At 45.1% G+C, this 16,161-nt stretch overlaps 1 protein-coding gene across 2 annotated transcripts in view; it reads left to right on the top strand.

Annotated features, from left to right (window-relative positions):
• The window catches only part of sbf2 (SET binding factor 2), a 133,117-nt gene that overhangs the window by 77,802 nt on the left and 39,154 nt on the right, over positions 1 to 16,161 (top strand). For both annotated transcript variants that reach the window (XM_083650853.1, XM_083650852.1), the window contains exons 14-17: positions 89 to 296; positions 603 to 712; positions 3,708 to 3,857; positions 13,633 to 13,701. In XM_083650853.1, coding sequence (XP_083506979.1) covers positions 89 to 296; positions 603 to 712; positions 3,708 to 3,857; positions 13,633 to 13,701 — 537 coding nt within the window. The remainder of the gene's footprint in view (positions 1 to 88; positions 297 to 602; positions 713 to 3,707; positions 3,858 to 13,632; positions 13,702 to 16,161) is intronic.

Below are 16,161 nucleotides of genomic sequence, written 5' to 3'. Positions count from 1 at the left end.
GCGAGGTTGTCCAAATTCCCACACTCTGTGTGTGCTGCTGAATATTGAGCCACTAATACTTGTGCTTCCTTGGCCGGGTGTCCTCTAGGAGAACCCCAACCCCCACATGGCCTTCCAGAAAGTGCCTCGGCCGTCGGAGGGGTCCCACCTACGGGTGCACCAGGTGCCCTTCCCCCCGCTGGATGACGGCAGGGTGGAGGGGCTGCTGCAGGAGGGCGTGGCCAAGCTCGCAGGCTCCGCCCCTGCCATTGTGCGGCCTGTAAGGAAGTGCGTGGTGCCTGCCGGACCACCCGTCGGTATGTCTCAACTTTAAACGACTGTAATTTACCGTGCTATCAACTTTATCAGTCAGCCGCTCGAAATCACAATCAATATTCGAAAAGCAAAGCAACCAAAAAACACAGTGATATGACGCTTCACTTACGGTGTCTTTCCAAAGTTACAGTATTTAATTGAGGACAGCAAAGCCACAGAGCGATCCAATTAACACGATTGGCATCTGCAGGATGTGTCTTTGACCCTTGATATTTGTAGTGGCTGCCTTGATTTCCTGCAATCATCCCTCACCTAATCTAATCCCCGCTTTGTCCATGCTGTCCCAGTGTCCATTGTGGGCAAGAGCGGCTCCGTCTTCAACAGCGCCCGCAGGCTGGAGGTGGTGAGGAGCTGCATCTCCTGCGTCTTTGACAACAAGATCCTGGAGACCGAGAAGGTGATGATGCGCACACACTTGGTCTTTCATCAGGAGGGCTAATCGACCTTTTAGAGAGGCTCATCATTAACCAGAGGCATCCATCCGTCATGTCATAACGACATCCAGCAGGCCGTGCTGCCGCTGGAGATCTCTCTGCACCTTCATCAAGATCAGATCCCATCTAATCCCAGCTGGCACTCGGAGACACCATGAGCGAAGGCCTGCAATCTAAACACTCGCACTAAACCCATGTCATCTTGCTATCTCCACGAAATAATATTAGTATTCAGATCGTTAGATTTTCTTCTATATCAGATAGGGGTGTCAAAAAGAATCGATCATAAGATGCATCGCGATGCGGACCTGCACGTTTCTGCATCGATTCATAATTGTCAAAAATCGATTATTTAATTATTATTATTATTATTATTTTTTTATTTTATTTTTTTAATAATCAAATAAAATATAATGGAAGTACATGCAGTTGTTTATTTTAATTATGGATCATAATACCATGCAATTCTAAATGCACTTTTATTTTAAAAGTAGCCACACAGTGAGAAAAAAGAAAGTGAGAAAAAATAAATCATGTATTGGGGAAAAAAAGGGATGCATCAATTTAAGATGCATCGAGATGCATCGATAATTGTAATCGAATCGAATCGTAGCCCTCTGAATCGTAATCGAATCGAATCGTGAGGCCAGTGAAGATTCACAGCCCTAATATCAGACACAGGTTTTTATTCCAGAGGTGTCACTAGATGGTGTGTGACGTGTCTTCATCAGAGGTGTCACTAGATGGTGTGTGACGTGTCTTCATCAGAGGTGTCACTAGATGGTGTGTGACGTGTCTTCATCAGAGGTGTCACTAGATGGTGTGTGACGTGTCTTCATCAGAGGTGTCACTAGATGGTGTGTGATGTGTCTTCATCAGAGGTGTCACTAGATGGTGTGTGACGTGTCTTCATCAGAGGTGTCACTAGATGGTGTGTGACGTGTCTTCATCAGAGGTGTCACTAGATGGTGTGTGACGTGTCTTCATCAGAGGTGTCACTAGATGGTGTGTGACGTGTCTTCATCAGAGGTGTCACTAGATGGTGTGTGACGTGTCTTCATCAGAGGTGTCACTAGATGGTGTGTGACGTGTCTTCATCAGAGGTGTCACTAGATGGTGTGTGATGTGTCTTCATCAGAGGTGTCACTAGATGGTGTGTGACGTGTCTTCATCAGAGGTGTCACTAGATGGTGTGTGACGTGTCTTCATCAGAGGTGTCACTAGATGGTGTGTGACGTGTCTTCATCAGAGGTGTCACTAGATGGTGTGTGATGTGTCTTCATCAGAGGTGTCACTAGATGGTGTGTGACGTGTCTTCATCAGAGGTGTCACTAGATGGTGTGTGACGTGTCTTAAACCGTGAAGAGTGACCTCTGATGAAGACGGAAGTATTGCCGTCGAAACATGTCATGTAGGAATGAAAACCTGTGTCTGATATAGAAGAAAATCTAACCATCTAAGTATAGACACTATGAACCTCTTTGGATTAATATCAGTATTGTTTTAACATTGGGGTGACTCGTTTCCCCTCACGGCCTCACCTGTTTTCCTCTGAAAGCATCCACACTATAACAAATGTCTGTTTAAATTCCATAGGGAAACACATTACGTCCAACGTGTTTGAAACGGGACGATAGCCAGCTCCTTTATGCACCCCACTAGCTCAATATGGCACTTATATCATCCATATGCCTGCATCTCTGTGCAGATGCAAGAATGCAGAGCATGTATCCTGTAACCATCCCCCCTTCCCATGAGCCTGTAAAGCCTTCACTGTCACACGGTCAGTGTGAAGACCGTTATCCATACAGCCGGTCAGTCACACACATTTTGGCCTCGGCCATTTTGTCAGTGGCAGAGGAGCAGATGACTTGACTTGGCTGGGAGCTCACACTGTACGAGTTCCTGAGGCCCTGCCGAGACACAGGCTTGGATGTAGCTGCAGACACTGTGTTGGGTCAAACATACTGTACCGCCATATATAGGATGGGAAGGGCTGTAAACAATCTATATCAGCAGCCATGTTCTGTAGATTTCAATTAGTTGCACTCCTCGCTCGCTCTGTGCTCCGCTCGTGAGCTCTGGTGGCTGTTAGCTGCACACGTTTCTTTTGTAGTGCTGTTGCTAGTCGGATTGCAAACACAGGAAGAACCGGATATAGCGGTCAGTAAAATTGGGATAAAGGGGTGCGGCCTGAGAGCCTCAGCGTTGAGTTCCGGTTATTCAGGTTTTATTTATTTATTTATTTATTTATTTATTTATTTATTTAATTAATTAATTAATTAATTAATTAATTAATTAATTATTTATTTATTTATTTATTTATTTAATTAATTATTTATTTATTTATTTATTTATTTATTTATTTATTTATAACTGATGGATTCCCAGATTGCGTGGCTAGTGACCATACCACCATGCCTAAAAAAACAACGACTTTACTTAGTAACCTACTTACAGCCGATCTTTCTTTCTGTCACATACTTGTTTTACTTTCTGATTGTTTATAGGCTTTGGAATCAATTCGACCATTTCTCTCCAGCATAAAGTGTTTGTCTACTGTCCGTATTAGCAAAATGCTCCCACCATGCTTCACTCTCACAAGGCTGTACTTGATGAATCAGAATGATTACAGCTCTGAGATTTATTTTCACTATAATTCCATCCATAAGTAACACAATGACAGAAGGTACGACTATTTTTGGTCATGGGTTTCATATCCTTTCTGTAATAAAACATTTAAAGTCATTTAAAGTCTTATCAGATTGGGGGACCCTGGGACAAAATCTTATCAAATAGGGGTAATTTCTGTCAGTTTAGGGGTCCTTGAAAAAGTGAAATCAGAGCTCGACCAATATGTTGCTGATTGTCTTGTGAATCTATGGGGAAATGCACCTCTCTCCTTAAGTGATTTTTAAGGTCCCTCTCTCTCTTTCTCTGTCATCTCTTTATCAACAGACCCTGCCGGCTGCACTGCGTGCCCTGAAAGGCAAGGCGGCTCGCCAGTGTCTAACTGAGGAGCTGAGTCTCCACGTCCAGCAGAACCGAGCCATACTGGATCACCAACAGTTCGACTACACCATCCGCATGATGAACTGTGCCCTGCAGGTGGGTCACATGATCACATGGGGCCATGCTGTCTCCCTCTTGACTCAACCACTTTAGTTTAGAGTAGACTTTGGCAGGCAGTACAGGAAGTAACTGACAGCTGAAATCTAAGTATACTGTAATAGAAATGTTACAGTTGAAATATTGCCATAGACCAGAGTTAAACTGTTTGAATAATACTGTTATAGTTTAAGCTAGTAGAAGTAACAAAGTATTAGCTTTGACGTACACTATATTCATGTGGTCAATATATGCATACAATACATACATTATAATATGGACATTCAGTAGCAATTTAGTTTTTTCAGCTGTTCTTTTTGCTCTTAAAACTTCACAGAAAAACAATGCAGGTTTATTTTGCACGTGATCTCGCATATATCTGAAAACTGTAAAGAGTTTAGCACGCCTTCATTTAGTTTGACAGTTATTATATTATTATTGACTTGAGTTAAGTTGTGGACCAGTGATGTCATTTGTGCATGAATGACACATGTGAGATAATATGCCAAATAAATCAACGTTGTTTTTTGTTGAAGTTCTCCTTTAAAGAGAGGATAATTCCTTTTAAACACCAACACAACACACTTTCTTATGCATAGTTGCTGAAAACTGATTAAAAATGTATTGCAGCCAGCCAAGTGTATCTCATGTTTTAAAATACATACTACAGCATGCGCTGGGACTCGTCATCAGTGATGTTAACTGGGGTCGTACGGTGTTTCGGGTCTCTCAACATCATACACCCTCGCCCAGTAGACCCAGCCAAGGCCGATTAAGACCCCGACTCGCGTCCCAGAAGAAGCCGCTCACGGATCAGCCTTCTTACTCTGTCTGCAACGTTGCCCGCGGAAGGGTTGATCACGCCCAATCCGCTGCAATAGAGTTAGTGCTACATCGCAGTATTGTAATGCCTTCGGTGCATGGAGGGTCTAGGCCCTGTGGGTGACTCCAGGCCAGGCTCCTCCTTCGTCTCACCAGAACCTCCCGGGGTAAAGGCAATCCTACCATGAGCAGAGACGATGCCTCAAGAAGGCCTGTGCACTGCACGTCATTCGCCTGCGCCGAGCACCTCACTCTAGCCTGAAGGACCCCAGGTCGCGCCGATCTTTGCACAGATTTTCAGGAGGCTAATCCGTAGCGTTTGTGGATTTCTCCCTCACGAGAGAGCCAGGCTGGGGTGCTAAACCCATCCCGTACCGGATGCCGTCTCTCCGACCGTCAACTGTCTCTCCAGCTTGTCACCAAACTATACTTGGTTGTCACCTAGTCTATTCCTAAGTGTCACTGGCCAGGGGAGCCAGGATTCTATGTTTTAAAATACATACTACAGCATGCGCTGGGACGCGTCATCAGTGATGTTAACTCATAATATTTTGTATGTCATTCATCTTGAAGAAGAGTGTATAGTATACACAGACGCACAGGCACAGACGTGCGCACGCACACGCACGCACACACACACACACACACACACACACACACACACACACACACACACACACACACACACATATACTGTATATAGTATGAGATATTTTCTCATAAATCTGAGATATTCTCTGATAATTATGAGAATAGGATCTCATAATATCTCAATCTTTCCTCATTATTATGAGGAAAGGATCACAAGGCTGAAGTTGGTTTGCAGATTCGTTTCCGAAGAGTACATTTAAGGGAAAACCTACATCTGTTTCCCACCTTGTAAATCATGTCAATACACCCTTCAGCTATGTAGAATAACATATACATCATTCAGTAAAAGTTTGTTATATATCAGTGACGATGACGTCAACATAATCATGTCAGTGTCTTCCATCCAGAATTCTATGTTTTTTTGGGGGGCCCACTGGTATCACTCCAAGTGCAAATATTTTTAAAATAAATTGTTATTAGCTTGGAGGATTTTGACCTATAAATAATGGTCCAATATGTTTACTCACAAGTAAGAACCTGAATCAGAAACTTCAGCTTCATGATCCCTTTCGTTTCTTATAATACTAAGAAAGGATCTCATGAATATGAGATAGGATTTCATTATTACAAGAAAACGCTGCAATTTTCTATTTATTTTTTATTTTTTAATGAATGCAATACACTTCCTCACTCAGCAGACCACGGATTAAGTGTAATCTTATACCTCTCCCCTTCCTCTTGAACGGATTTACGTACATCACTCTACTGTCTCTCTTATCTCTCTACTCTCCACTCAAGTCTCCTCTCCATGATCCATGATGCTGGTTTAGCAATTAGCATCATGCATTCTTGCTATTGACATCTCCATTATGCTATATCCAATAAGGATTGCAGCCAATGATTCAGAGAGAGAGAATGAGGACGTTGCCAGAGAAGAGCAAACTTTTTTTTTTTTTTTTGTCGCTGTCAGACCGACAAAAAATGCCAGCGTTTGGTGAAATGAACGATCTAAAGCGGAGGCATCATTCAAAAGGATCAGCTTTGGACAATATGGCACTTCAAGTAGGTCAGATAAGGTTGTAGAAAGACACTGTACCCCTGGGCAATTTCTGTGCAGCTCATAAAGAGCAAGGGCGGCTACAGTGGATGAGACGAGCTGGGCTCTTTATTGGTAGTTCCTCATGTTTTATTGCCTTCAAACACCCCTTGCCAGGGGTTTTAATAATTCTGAGCGGTCCTAACAGAGTGCAGCTTTTATGGAGTGACTTTGGATTCCAGGCATTCTTTTTTTCCAAATGATACAACCAATTAATTCCAACATCTGCCTCGGACAAGGGAGGTCATTCGACGTGTCATTTTTTGTTGCCCAATTAGAAAATAGGTCAAGAGGAAGCCAAGTCAAGCTTGGATGACTTGGCCTATATAACGTTGCCATGACGATTTTATTTATTTATATCTCCCCATATGTGCCATATATTCCTATGCATCCATGAACGCAATGCATGCTGGGCATCTTCTCTCTCATCGTGTGCCATGTGTGCGACGCGGTGACCCAGTAACCCTAACCCCAGTCAGTGCATGTTCCTCATTTCCAGAAGCAGTGATGAGAGGACCCTGTGCTGGTCTCACAGTAGGTCAGTGGTGTGCAGCTGTTGAAAAGCTCCACGGTGACAAGAAGTCTGGTTAACGTCTTTTTTTTTTTTTTTTTTTTTTTACACATGACCTCGTTAGGTAAGACTACAGTTTTCCAGAAAGTCCAGAACAATGTAGAGCTGCATACCATTTTCGATTGCCCATTGTGCTGATGCTATCTGATAGCCTGGCGGCAAACATGTCTGTCATTTGTTGTTTTTCTCCGCAAAATTAGATCCTGATGTTTTGAGCTTTTGTAGGAACAGATGACACCTCAGAGCTGCGGCGTGCTTTGAGGAGAGTTGAGAGTAAGAATTCGGCGTGGTTCAACTCGGTACGGCGATGTGGTTAATAGTGTCCTCATTTAGCCAAGGACGCCTTTCAGTGAAACAGCTAATGCTTATGCACATCTGGAGAAAAGCAGGTGTTGGTCATCTCTATTGTGTCTGCTGTTTGGAGTACTTAAAGTAGTGAACCTGTAAAACCCACATCAGATTGATCTGCTCATAATAATATTAATAGCAAATACGAGATACTGTAGTAATATAAAAAGTAAAAGTGAAACGTTGACTTCCACAGCAGGTTGCTGACTAAACCAGGGGGGCTTCTTGAACAAAATGAACAAGCCACACATGCGATAGAAATCCAATCATTTCACACATGGAGAAAATCTTTTCCGCGGAGTGCACTTTGTTAGTCACAACATGGGATGAAACATAGTAAGCGGTCCTCTATGATTTTATTTAGATTTGCCGTTCTGTGTTGTTTGTTGTATTTACCCTCTTCAAGATGGAATCCAGATATCTGTTGCCAGCGTTCATTCCTGGGCCCTAACTTGATTGTGAGGGATTTGACTCAGATGAGCTGTGAAAGGAATAAAAATAGTCAATTGCTGGGGGCCACTAATTGCTTTCATATTCCGTTTTGAACCTTTCCTCTCAACGCCCATCCCCGAAAGATATTAGAGTGCACCACTGCCAGTAATTATCCACTGTCCGTGTGTGTGTGTGTGTGTGTGTGTGTGTGTGTGTGTGTGTGTGTAAGAGGTCCCTCAGCGCCTAACGAAGCCAAAGTGACTTATTGGGTAAAAAATGTTGCATGCACTTTGTACAGCATGGACAGCATGATGCCTCATTAGGGTGTCACATTCCTGATGACATCATCATTACGAGACCAATTACAACTTTTATGGCGCAAAGCTGTCAACTTTGGGCCAAGTGACAGTTCTGTTCTGTTGTCTGTTTGCAATCAGCGTTAGCCTTTCAAAGGTTCGCAGGGGAGCAAATATAAAAATGCAGAATAGTTGCAAAGGTTTAGGTTTGAATCGGACTGAACCTGATTCATTCTTCGGTTTTTGTTTCCCCCACAAGGTGTAGCAGTTTATATCACTTTTACAATGTTGATGCATTCTCTGGGGCAAGTCGGCACGGCTGGACAAACTTCGACACACTTCCTGTTTATACATCTTGTAGCTGTTTTGCGTCTTATCTCTGCTCTCTCCCTGCCATGAATCATAAATGATAATGACCGTCGTTAAGGTATTTCAGTTAATTGCAGATTTGTGTGTGTGTGTGTGTTTGTGCGTGCGTGCGTGCGTGCGTGCGCTGGTCAGTGCTCCAGCTGTTGCAAGTGAACGTTGCGCAAGCCGTGTGGGGGAATGAGTCGTGCTGTGTGGATGTATCCTGGCATCCCAACCATTTCCTGTCTGATAGGATTATGGGCCCTCTGCTCTTGTTGTGCTCTCTCATGGCCGTGGGCCTCATGCGGGTGCTCAGAAAACACACACACACACACACCCCGACTCGACTGGGGGTGCGAAGGGAGTGGAGCGGGAGGTTCACAGGAAGTGGTCGCAGTGGCAGAGAGTCTGCGAGTTCTGCATGAGCTGCCCCCCCCCCCCCCCCCCCCCTCTTCTGATGTTGAACACAATGTGCACCAATGCACGTTACACACAGATGTTGCTGGGAAGCTGTGTGTCTCCTGACTCAGATGCAGACTGCCTGACTCCAACACTGATGAACTGTAGTGCCGACTGCTTCCGCCACCTCGTTAAATACTTTGTTTGTTATCGCCGCATCTCCTACTAACTGTACAAATCCGATATAACATCTCCTTTAATGGCCAATAGATGGATTCATTACAGTTATTTAGATCATAAATTAGGCTCTTGCTGCGAGAACATTTCCCATGTCTGCTTGAGTGCCCTTGATGGACTGCCTTATGCAACGTGGACACTGGGAAACTGCACTGGGTATCATTCCCATGTTCAGATAGCTGCTTCCTATAGGATGTCAACCAGAATGTCCAGGTAAACGGCTACATTAATCGCACCTAATCATACTTTTATTTTACGGAAATTGTTGTTGTGTGTATCATAGTTTGCTGCATGTACAACACAAGAGGTTAACTATGTGATTTATTCCTTTTGCTATTAGTGACTCAGGCCACAATTAACTGTAATGGTCTCCCAACTACTTCAGAATCTTCAGAGTGGACGTGGGCCGTCAAGTCTCATAAAAAGCGTGACATACCATACATGCTTCATCTATGGCTGTCATGGTGAGAGGCTTCCTGGAAAGCGCTAAGTTGTCGGGAACACACAGGAAGCCGCTTTTTGTTCACATCCTCTTTGTGTTTTGTGTCACGTGTGCACTGGTGGCTGTGTATACGTGTCTGAGGCGGCATAGCTCCGTTAGTCATGGTAACTCACCGCTTAGAAATAGCGCAAAAATGATGAGAAAAGGAGGAGAAATGAAGGGAGAGGAGAAAGTGGTCCATGCGGACGTGTGGGGATACACAACAGCCTCCCCCACCCCGCTGCACTGTGGTGTGTGTGCATCTAGTCACAGACACTATAGCAGTGATAAGATAAGATTACAACCAACGGACCATTACAACGAACCAAGCTGGCGCTGAAATGGCAGCCTCCTTGGTGTCGTGGTGTGGGTTGTCTTTGCTGGTAATCCTGTACATTTACAACATATGTATTTGTATTGTATAATATTGAAGTGTGCCTTTATTACTCTTCAAATTAGTAATAATGTGATTTCTGAGTTATTTCATTTAAATGCTTTGTCCAATCCAAATTGCTGACGCTGTTCTATGGCGTCCCGGTTTTGCTCTCCGACTCTGAGAGGGAACCAAGCAGAATTTCGCTCGTGATACTTGTACCATGTAGTGACAATAAAGTTTATCTCATCATCTCAGCATCTCACAAAAAAATCAAATTAATTAAATTTTAACTTGACACAGAATGCAATCTGGCAATACAGTAAGAACCACGCCCAGGTGAGGAGCAAGTGGTGCAGACATCCTATCAGTGTCAGTCATAAATCACTGATGACATCACAATTTCTTAAGTGACATCACTGATGATGTGACAATGTCTGTGCCATCAGTGATAATGTCACGATGCCGATGACATCGGTGGGACATCATCAGTGGTTATGACATCATCAGTAACCACTGGCCCACTCGATGATTATGGGACATGACATCGTCAAAGGGTATGGCATCATCAGACGGGGGGGCGTTTTCATGCTCAGTTGATGGATTGTTTTTGTTTACTCATGACATCATCAGACACTGGCCACCAATCGACGATTGTGGTGCTGGGGCCCACAGAACAGATAGACGGTCCGTGCCATAACGGACGGAAGGATGGACGGACACACAGTCAGTTATAGAAGCGGCTGCACCACTTAAAAACAGGCAGTACACAGTATAGCAGCATAACAGACAGCAACTAAAAGACATTTCCAGCTGCAGCAGTGCTCATGGGCTATGGGGGGGGGGGGGCTTAGATATTTTATTATGTGCATGCTTGGAATGGTCACAGCAGAGGGCAAATTTTTTTTTCTTGTACCCATTTTTCCTGGCTAGTGGGACCTTGAGTCTCCTGCCAGATGGCCAGCTGAGGTCATTATAGACCCCAGTGCCACGCTGGAACCACTTTTCCTGGTCGAGAACAACCAGTTCTTTGGCTGGTTGACATTACCATAATGATATATATATATATTAGGCACTGGCTCTGAACCAGCTGTGTTTGCCGGCAATAGAGCTCCTCAGTTTCTTCTTCTTCTTCTGTGGTGTTATGGCAGTTGGCATCCTTTATGTTGCATTACCGCCGCCTTCTGGATTTATCCATCCCGTTTCCCTACATTCTGTCCCTAACTCCTTGTCCTCTTTATACTCCCATGCCTCCTTCTCCCTGGCCACTAGGGGCCGAGGCGTTTATAAGAGGGTCTGTCCTTCCGTCCGTCCGTCTGTCCGTCCGTATGTATGTCTGTCCCCAAGAAAGAAAGAATGTCGGCGATGATGTCATACGTGGCGCGGTCACAGATGATGTCATACGGTTGTAGACGGCTCGGCCTGGTGGTCACCTGTGTGCAGTGCATGTGTGTTTCACCGGCTTTGATCTGTGCCACTTTCTGTCTCCATGATGTCAGTGATGACGTCATCAGGGATGTCACTCGAGCAATTGCAATGTCATCGGTGAGAGATGTCATCTGTCATCTACTCTACTAGTCTTCTGATTCATTCTATTCTTAGACCTGCTATAGATTTTTTTTACTGCTTATCTGTTTGCTTTGTTAAGAGTTGACCCCCGATGTGTTTGATTTGGATCAGTTAGTCTCTGTCTCAGCTTACTGGAGGTACAGTGTAAGGTGCAGGTTTGTAGATGATGATACGGTTGGCTTAAGTAAACCCGATTACAATGTATGTCTACACAGCAGCATATGATATGACCAAATTCAGTCATCCTATTTTACGGATAACCGGAAAATGCCTGGTGTTCTATGACGTTATCATGATCTGAAGTCTAACTTTCTATCTGCGGCCAGAAAGGCCAGCAGGTCTATAAGTCACTCTGTCGATCGGGTCGGTCCACAAAAAGTTCACCACGCTTTAGCGGGCAGTTTTCACCCGAGGCTGAAATTTGGCATGGAGGTCAAGTGTGTGTATGTGAAGGTGTTTATTTGTGTTCATGCCAATTGGCTAAAAGGGGGATGGGGGGGGGCGGGATTTCACAATGGTGTGGATGACATCACAATGGAGTGGATGATGTCACATCAAATTTGCACAACATTAACAATTTGTTAATGTTGAGACAATTTGTTAATGTTGAGAGCCTCAGTCTGTTTCTATTCCTTGAAATGGGGCAACTTCAGGACTTTGTGGTCTTCTTAGTCTAAATAATACGATAGCCTAATAATTCTGGTAAATGTTCACACTTTTCTGCGTGTGTCCCTCTCCACTTGCTGTTCTATTTTCACTCCGTTCCATGAACTCCGGTGACCCGCGGCATAGCTAAGGATGCTTGTAAACAATGCTTTGGTGCCGCTCCAAAAGCTGGAACATTTTACCGCAACCCAAATAACTGGAGGGGGAAAAAAGCAAGAAGTTGGCGACGAGAAAAATAAAACCGAAAGTATGCTGCTTAGTCCATGGGGGGGCCAGGCTTTCTTTCATGTGTAGCTGCGCGACTTGTGTTTTGCATTTGCTGCTCCCCTCTGTACATTCTTAGCTTTTTTGAGGGACGGGGGGAGCAGAGGCCCCACTACCGACCGCTATCGGGAAGTACAGCATTCCTCTCTCCCCATCTCTCCCGCCAAAACCAAAGACTCTGATAGTGTGTTGCTTGGTTACCTTTTTGAAATACTAAACATTGACTTAATGTGATCACGAAGCAGAGGATCTGTGTGTGTGTGTGTGTGTGTGTGTGTGTGTGTGTTCGCTCGCTTGTGACAGGCCGAGTGAGAGAGAGACAAGATGTGTGTGATGTGCATTCCCGGGCCATGGGGTAACCTCGGACGGGTTATGAGGTGCAGCACCAGATCAGAATCAGTAACTGTTGTTTTGACGTGGTCTTAAATCAAGTTTCCGGCCGGTCGTTCTCCCAACAAAAGCTAAGCTAGAGATAAGTACCAATTTCCTGTGCGTGAAGTACTTCTGGGTCCAAATTAGGTCCTTTTCTCCTATTCTGTTGTTCTCATACTTCTCTGTGATCTCTGTAAGAAACCATTTGTTTTGGGCCCCTAAGTCCTCCGCTCAAAGGTCTCTAATGACTGTTCCTTCAAATGCCTCTTTGGCCTGAAACGGTCCCAAATACGACCCGTTGGAATGGTGGGTAACTGTGAAGTAGGGAAGATGTTCAACTATTCTGTGATTTAAAAAAATAAAATAAGTATAAAATAATAATTTGTATTTGCTCTCTGGCTAGTCGAGGCCGCTTGACAGACCACTTTATATCCAAAAGCAATTGGATTTTATGTAACGTTCCATGATTTCCTCGAATGAGGCTTGTATGGCAATCTGGTTCAAGAATCCAAAACATAAAATTACCAATAAATTGAAAACTGGAACCGCCTGACAATTGTGTCAGGGCAGAGATTATATAAGGCTATTGAAAGCATATGTCCTAATCGTGGAGGTGAGTGGTTCTGGCAGGATTTCTATTAAGCAAAAAGCCCTGACATTTAACAGGACGTGAGTTGTCTACGTAATAGGAAGTTACGTTAACTGAAGATGGATGCGGTGCCCCCACCCCACCCACACCTCCTTCAAGTGATTCCCCCAAGGAATACCTCACCATTTTGAAATAGATACAACGAAACATTCCTGCTTTTAAGTGACCAAAACTGACAGAAATGTGATCAGCTGAGTTTAGTAAAGTGACCCACACAGGACTGTTCTCACTCCTCCTCCCTCTGTTGTTTGACCCACACAGGACTGTTCCAGCTCGGAGGAATTCACTGTGGCCGCTGCACTGCTGCCCCTCACAACAGCCTTTTACCGGGTAAGGAAGAGAACGGAAGGGAAGGATGAATGAGGAGGAGTAAACATTTTAGTTCTACAGGAAGTCCTGACAACACAGAGGGGGTAACACTGTACACTACAGGAAGTCATGACAACACAGAGGGGGGTAACACTGTACACTACAGGAAGTCCTGACAACACAGAGGGGGGTAACACTGTACACTACAGGAAGTCATGACAACACAGAGGGGGGTAACACTGTACACTACAGGAAGTCTTGACAACACAGAGGGGGTAACACTGTACACTACAGGAAGTCCTGACAACACAGAGGGGGTAACACTGTACACTACAGGAAGTCATGACAACACAGAGGGGGGTAACACTGTACACTACAGGAAGTCATGACAACACAGAGGGGGTAACACTGTACACTACAGGAAGTCATGACAACACAGAGGGGGGTAACACTGTACACTACAGGAAGTCTTGACAACACAGAGGGGGTAACACTGTACACTACAGGAAGTCCTGACAACACAGAGGGGGTAACACTGTACACTACAGGAAGTCATGACAACACAGAGGGGGGTAACACTGTACACTACAGGAAGTCATGACAACACAGAGGGGGTAACACTGTACACTACAGGAAGTCCTGACAACACAGAGGGGGGTAACACTGTACACTACAGGAAGTCATGACAACACAGAGGGGGGTAACACTGTACACTACAGGAAGTCTTGACAACACAGAGGGGGTAACACTGTACACTACAGGATGTCCTGACAACACAGAGGGGGTAACACTGTACACTACAGGAAGTCATGACAACACAGAGGGGGGTAACACTGTACACTACAGGAAGTCATGACAACACAGAGGGGGTAACACTGTACACTACAGGAAGTCATGACAACACAGAGGGGGGTAACACTGTACACTACAGGAAGTCATGACAACACAGAGGGGGTAACACTGTACACTACAGGAAGTCCTGACAACACAGAGGGGGTAACACTGTACACTACAGGAAGTCATGACAACACAGAGGGGGGTAACACTGTACACTACAGGAAGTCATGACAACACAGAGGGGGTAACACTGTACACTACAGGAAGTCCTGACAACACAGAGGGGGTAACACTGTACACTACAGGAAGTCATGACAACACAGAGGGGGGTAACACTGTACACTACAGGAAGTCATGACAACACAGAGGGGGTAACACTGTACACTACAGGAAGTCATGACAACACAGAGGGGGGTAACACTGTACACTACAGGAAGTCCTGACAACACAGAGGGGGTAACACTGTACACTACAGGAAGTCATGACAACACAGAGGGGGGTAACACTGTACACTACAGGAAGTCATGACAACACAGAGGGGGTAACACTGTACACTACAGGAAGTCATGACAACACAGAGGGTAACACTGTACACTACAGGAAGTCATGACAACACAGAGGGTAACACTGTACACTACAGGAAGTCATGACAACACAGAGGGCGTAACACTGTACACTACAGGAAGTCTTGACAACACAGAGGGCGTAACACTGTACACTACAGGAAGTCATGACAACACAGAGGGGGGTAACACTGTACACTACAGGAAGTCATGACAACACAGAGGGGGTAACACTGTACACTACAGGAAGTCATGACAACACAGAGGGTAACACTGTACACTACAGGAAGTCATGACAACACAGAGGGTAACACTGTACACTACAGGAAGTCATGACAACACAGAGGGGGGTAACACTGTACACTACAGGAAGTCCTGACAACACAGAGGGGGTAACACTGTACACTACAGGAAGTCATGACAACACAGAGGGGGTAACACTGTACACTACAGGAAGTCATGACAACACAGAGGGGGGTAACACTGTACACTACAGGAAGTCCTGACAACACAGAGGGGGTAACACTGTACACTACAGGAAGTCTTGACAACACAGAGGGTAACACTGTACACTACAGGAAGTCATGACAACACAGAGGGTAACACTGTACACTACAGGAAGTCTTGACAACACAGAGGGGGTAACACTGTACACTACAGGAAGTCTTGACAACACAGAGGGGGTAACACTGTACACTACAGGAGGTCATGACAACACAGAGGGTAACACTGTACACTACAGGAAGTCTTGACAACACAGAGGGCGTAACACTGTACACCACAGGAAGTCTTGGCGTGCGGAAGGACAGAGCTCAGTGTCTGACCCTCGCTGATCCTGGACCAGGAGCAGGGCCGCATGCTAAAACGCTTGGCCACAGCCAAGCGTAAAGGACCTGCTGTGGCCTGCATGTGGTTTCTAACCCACATGATCAACTCGGGGCTGCTGCAGCGTCCACCACAAATATGTCCGCACAGCTTGCTGGTGGCCGTGGGGACAGACACAACTGTCCGTTTGCACTGTTTGTTGGATACTAGTGCCGTACCCTGACAGGCCGGGCCGGGACCTGGTCCACGGCTTTCT

This window comes from Poromitra crassiceps (assembly GCF_964638095.1).
Source record: "Poromitra crassiceps genome assembly, chromosome: 14".
Taxonomy (NCBI): domain Eukaryota; kingdom Metazoa; phylum Chordata; class Actinopteri; order Beryciformes; family Melamphaidae; genus Poromitra; species Poromitra crassiceps.
This window is presented reverse-complemented; position numbering and strand designations above follow the sequence as displayed.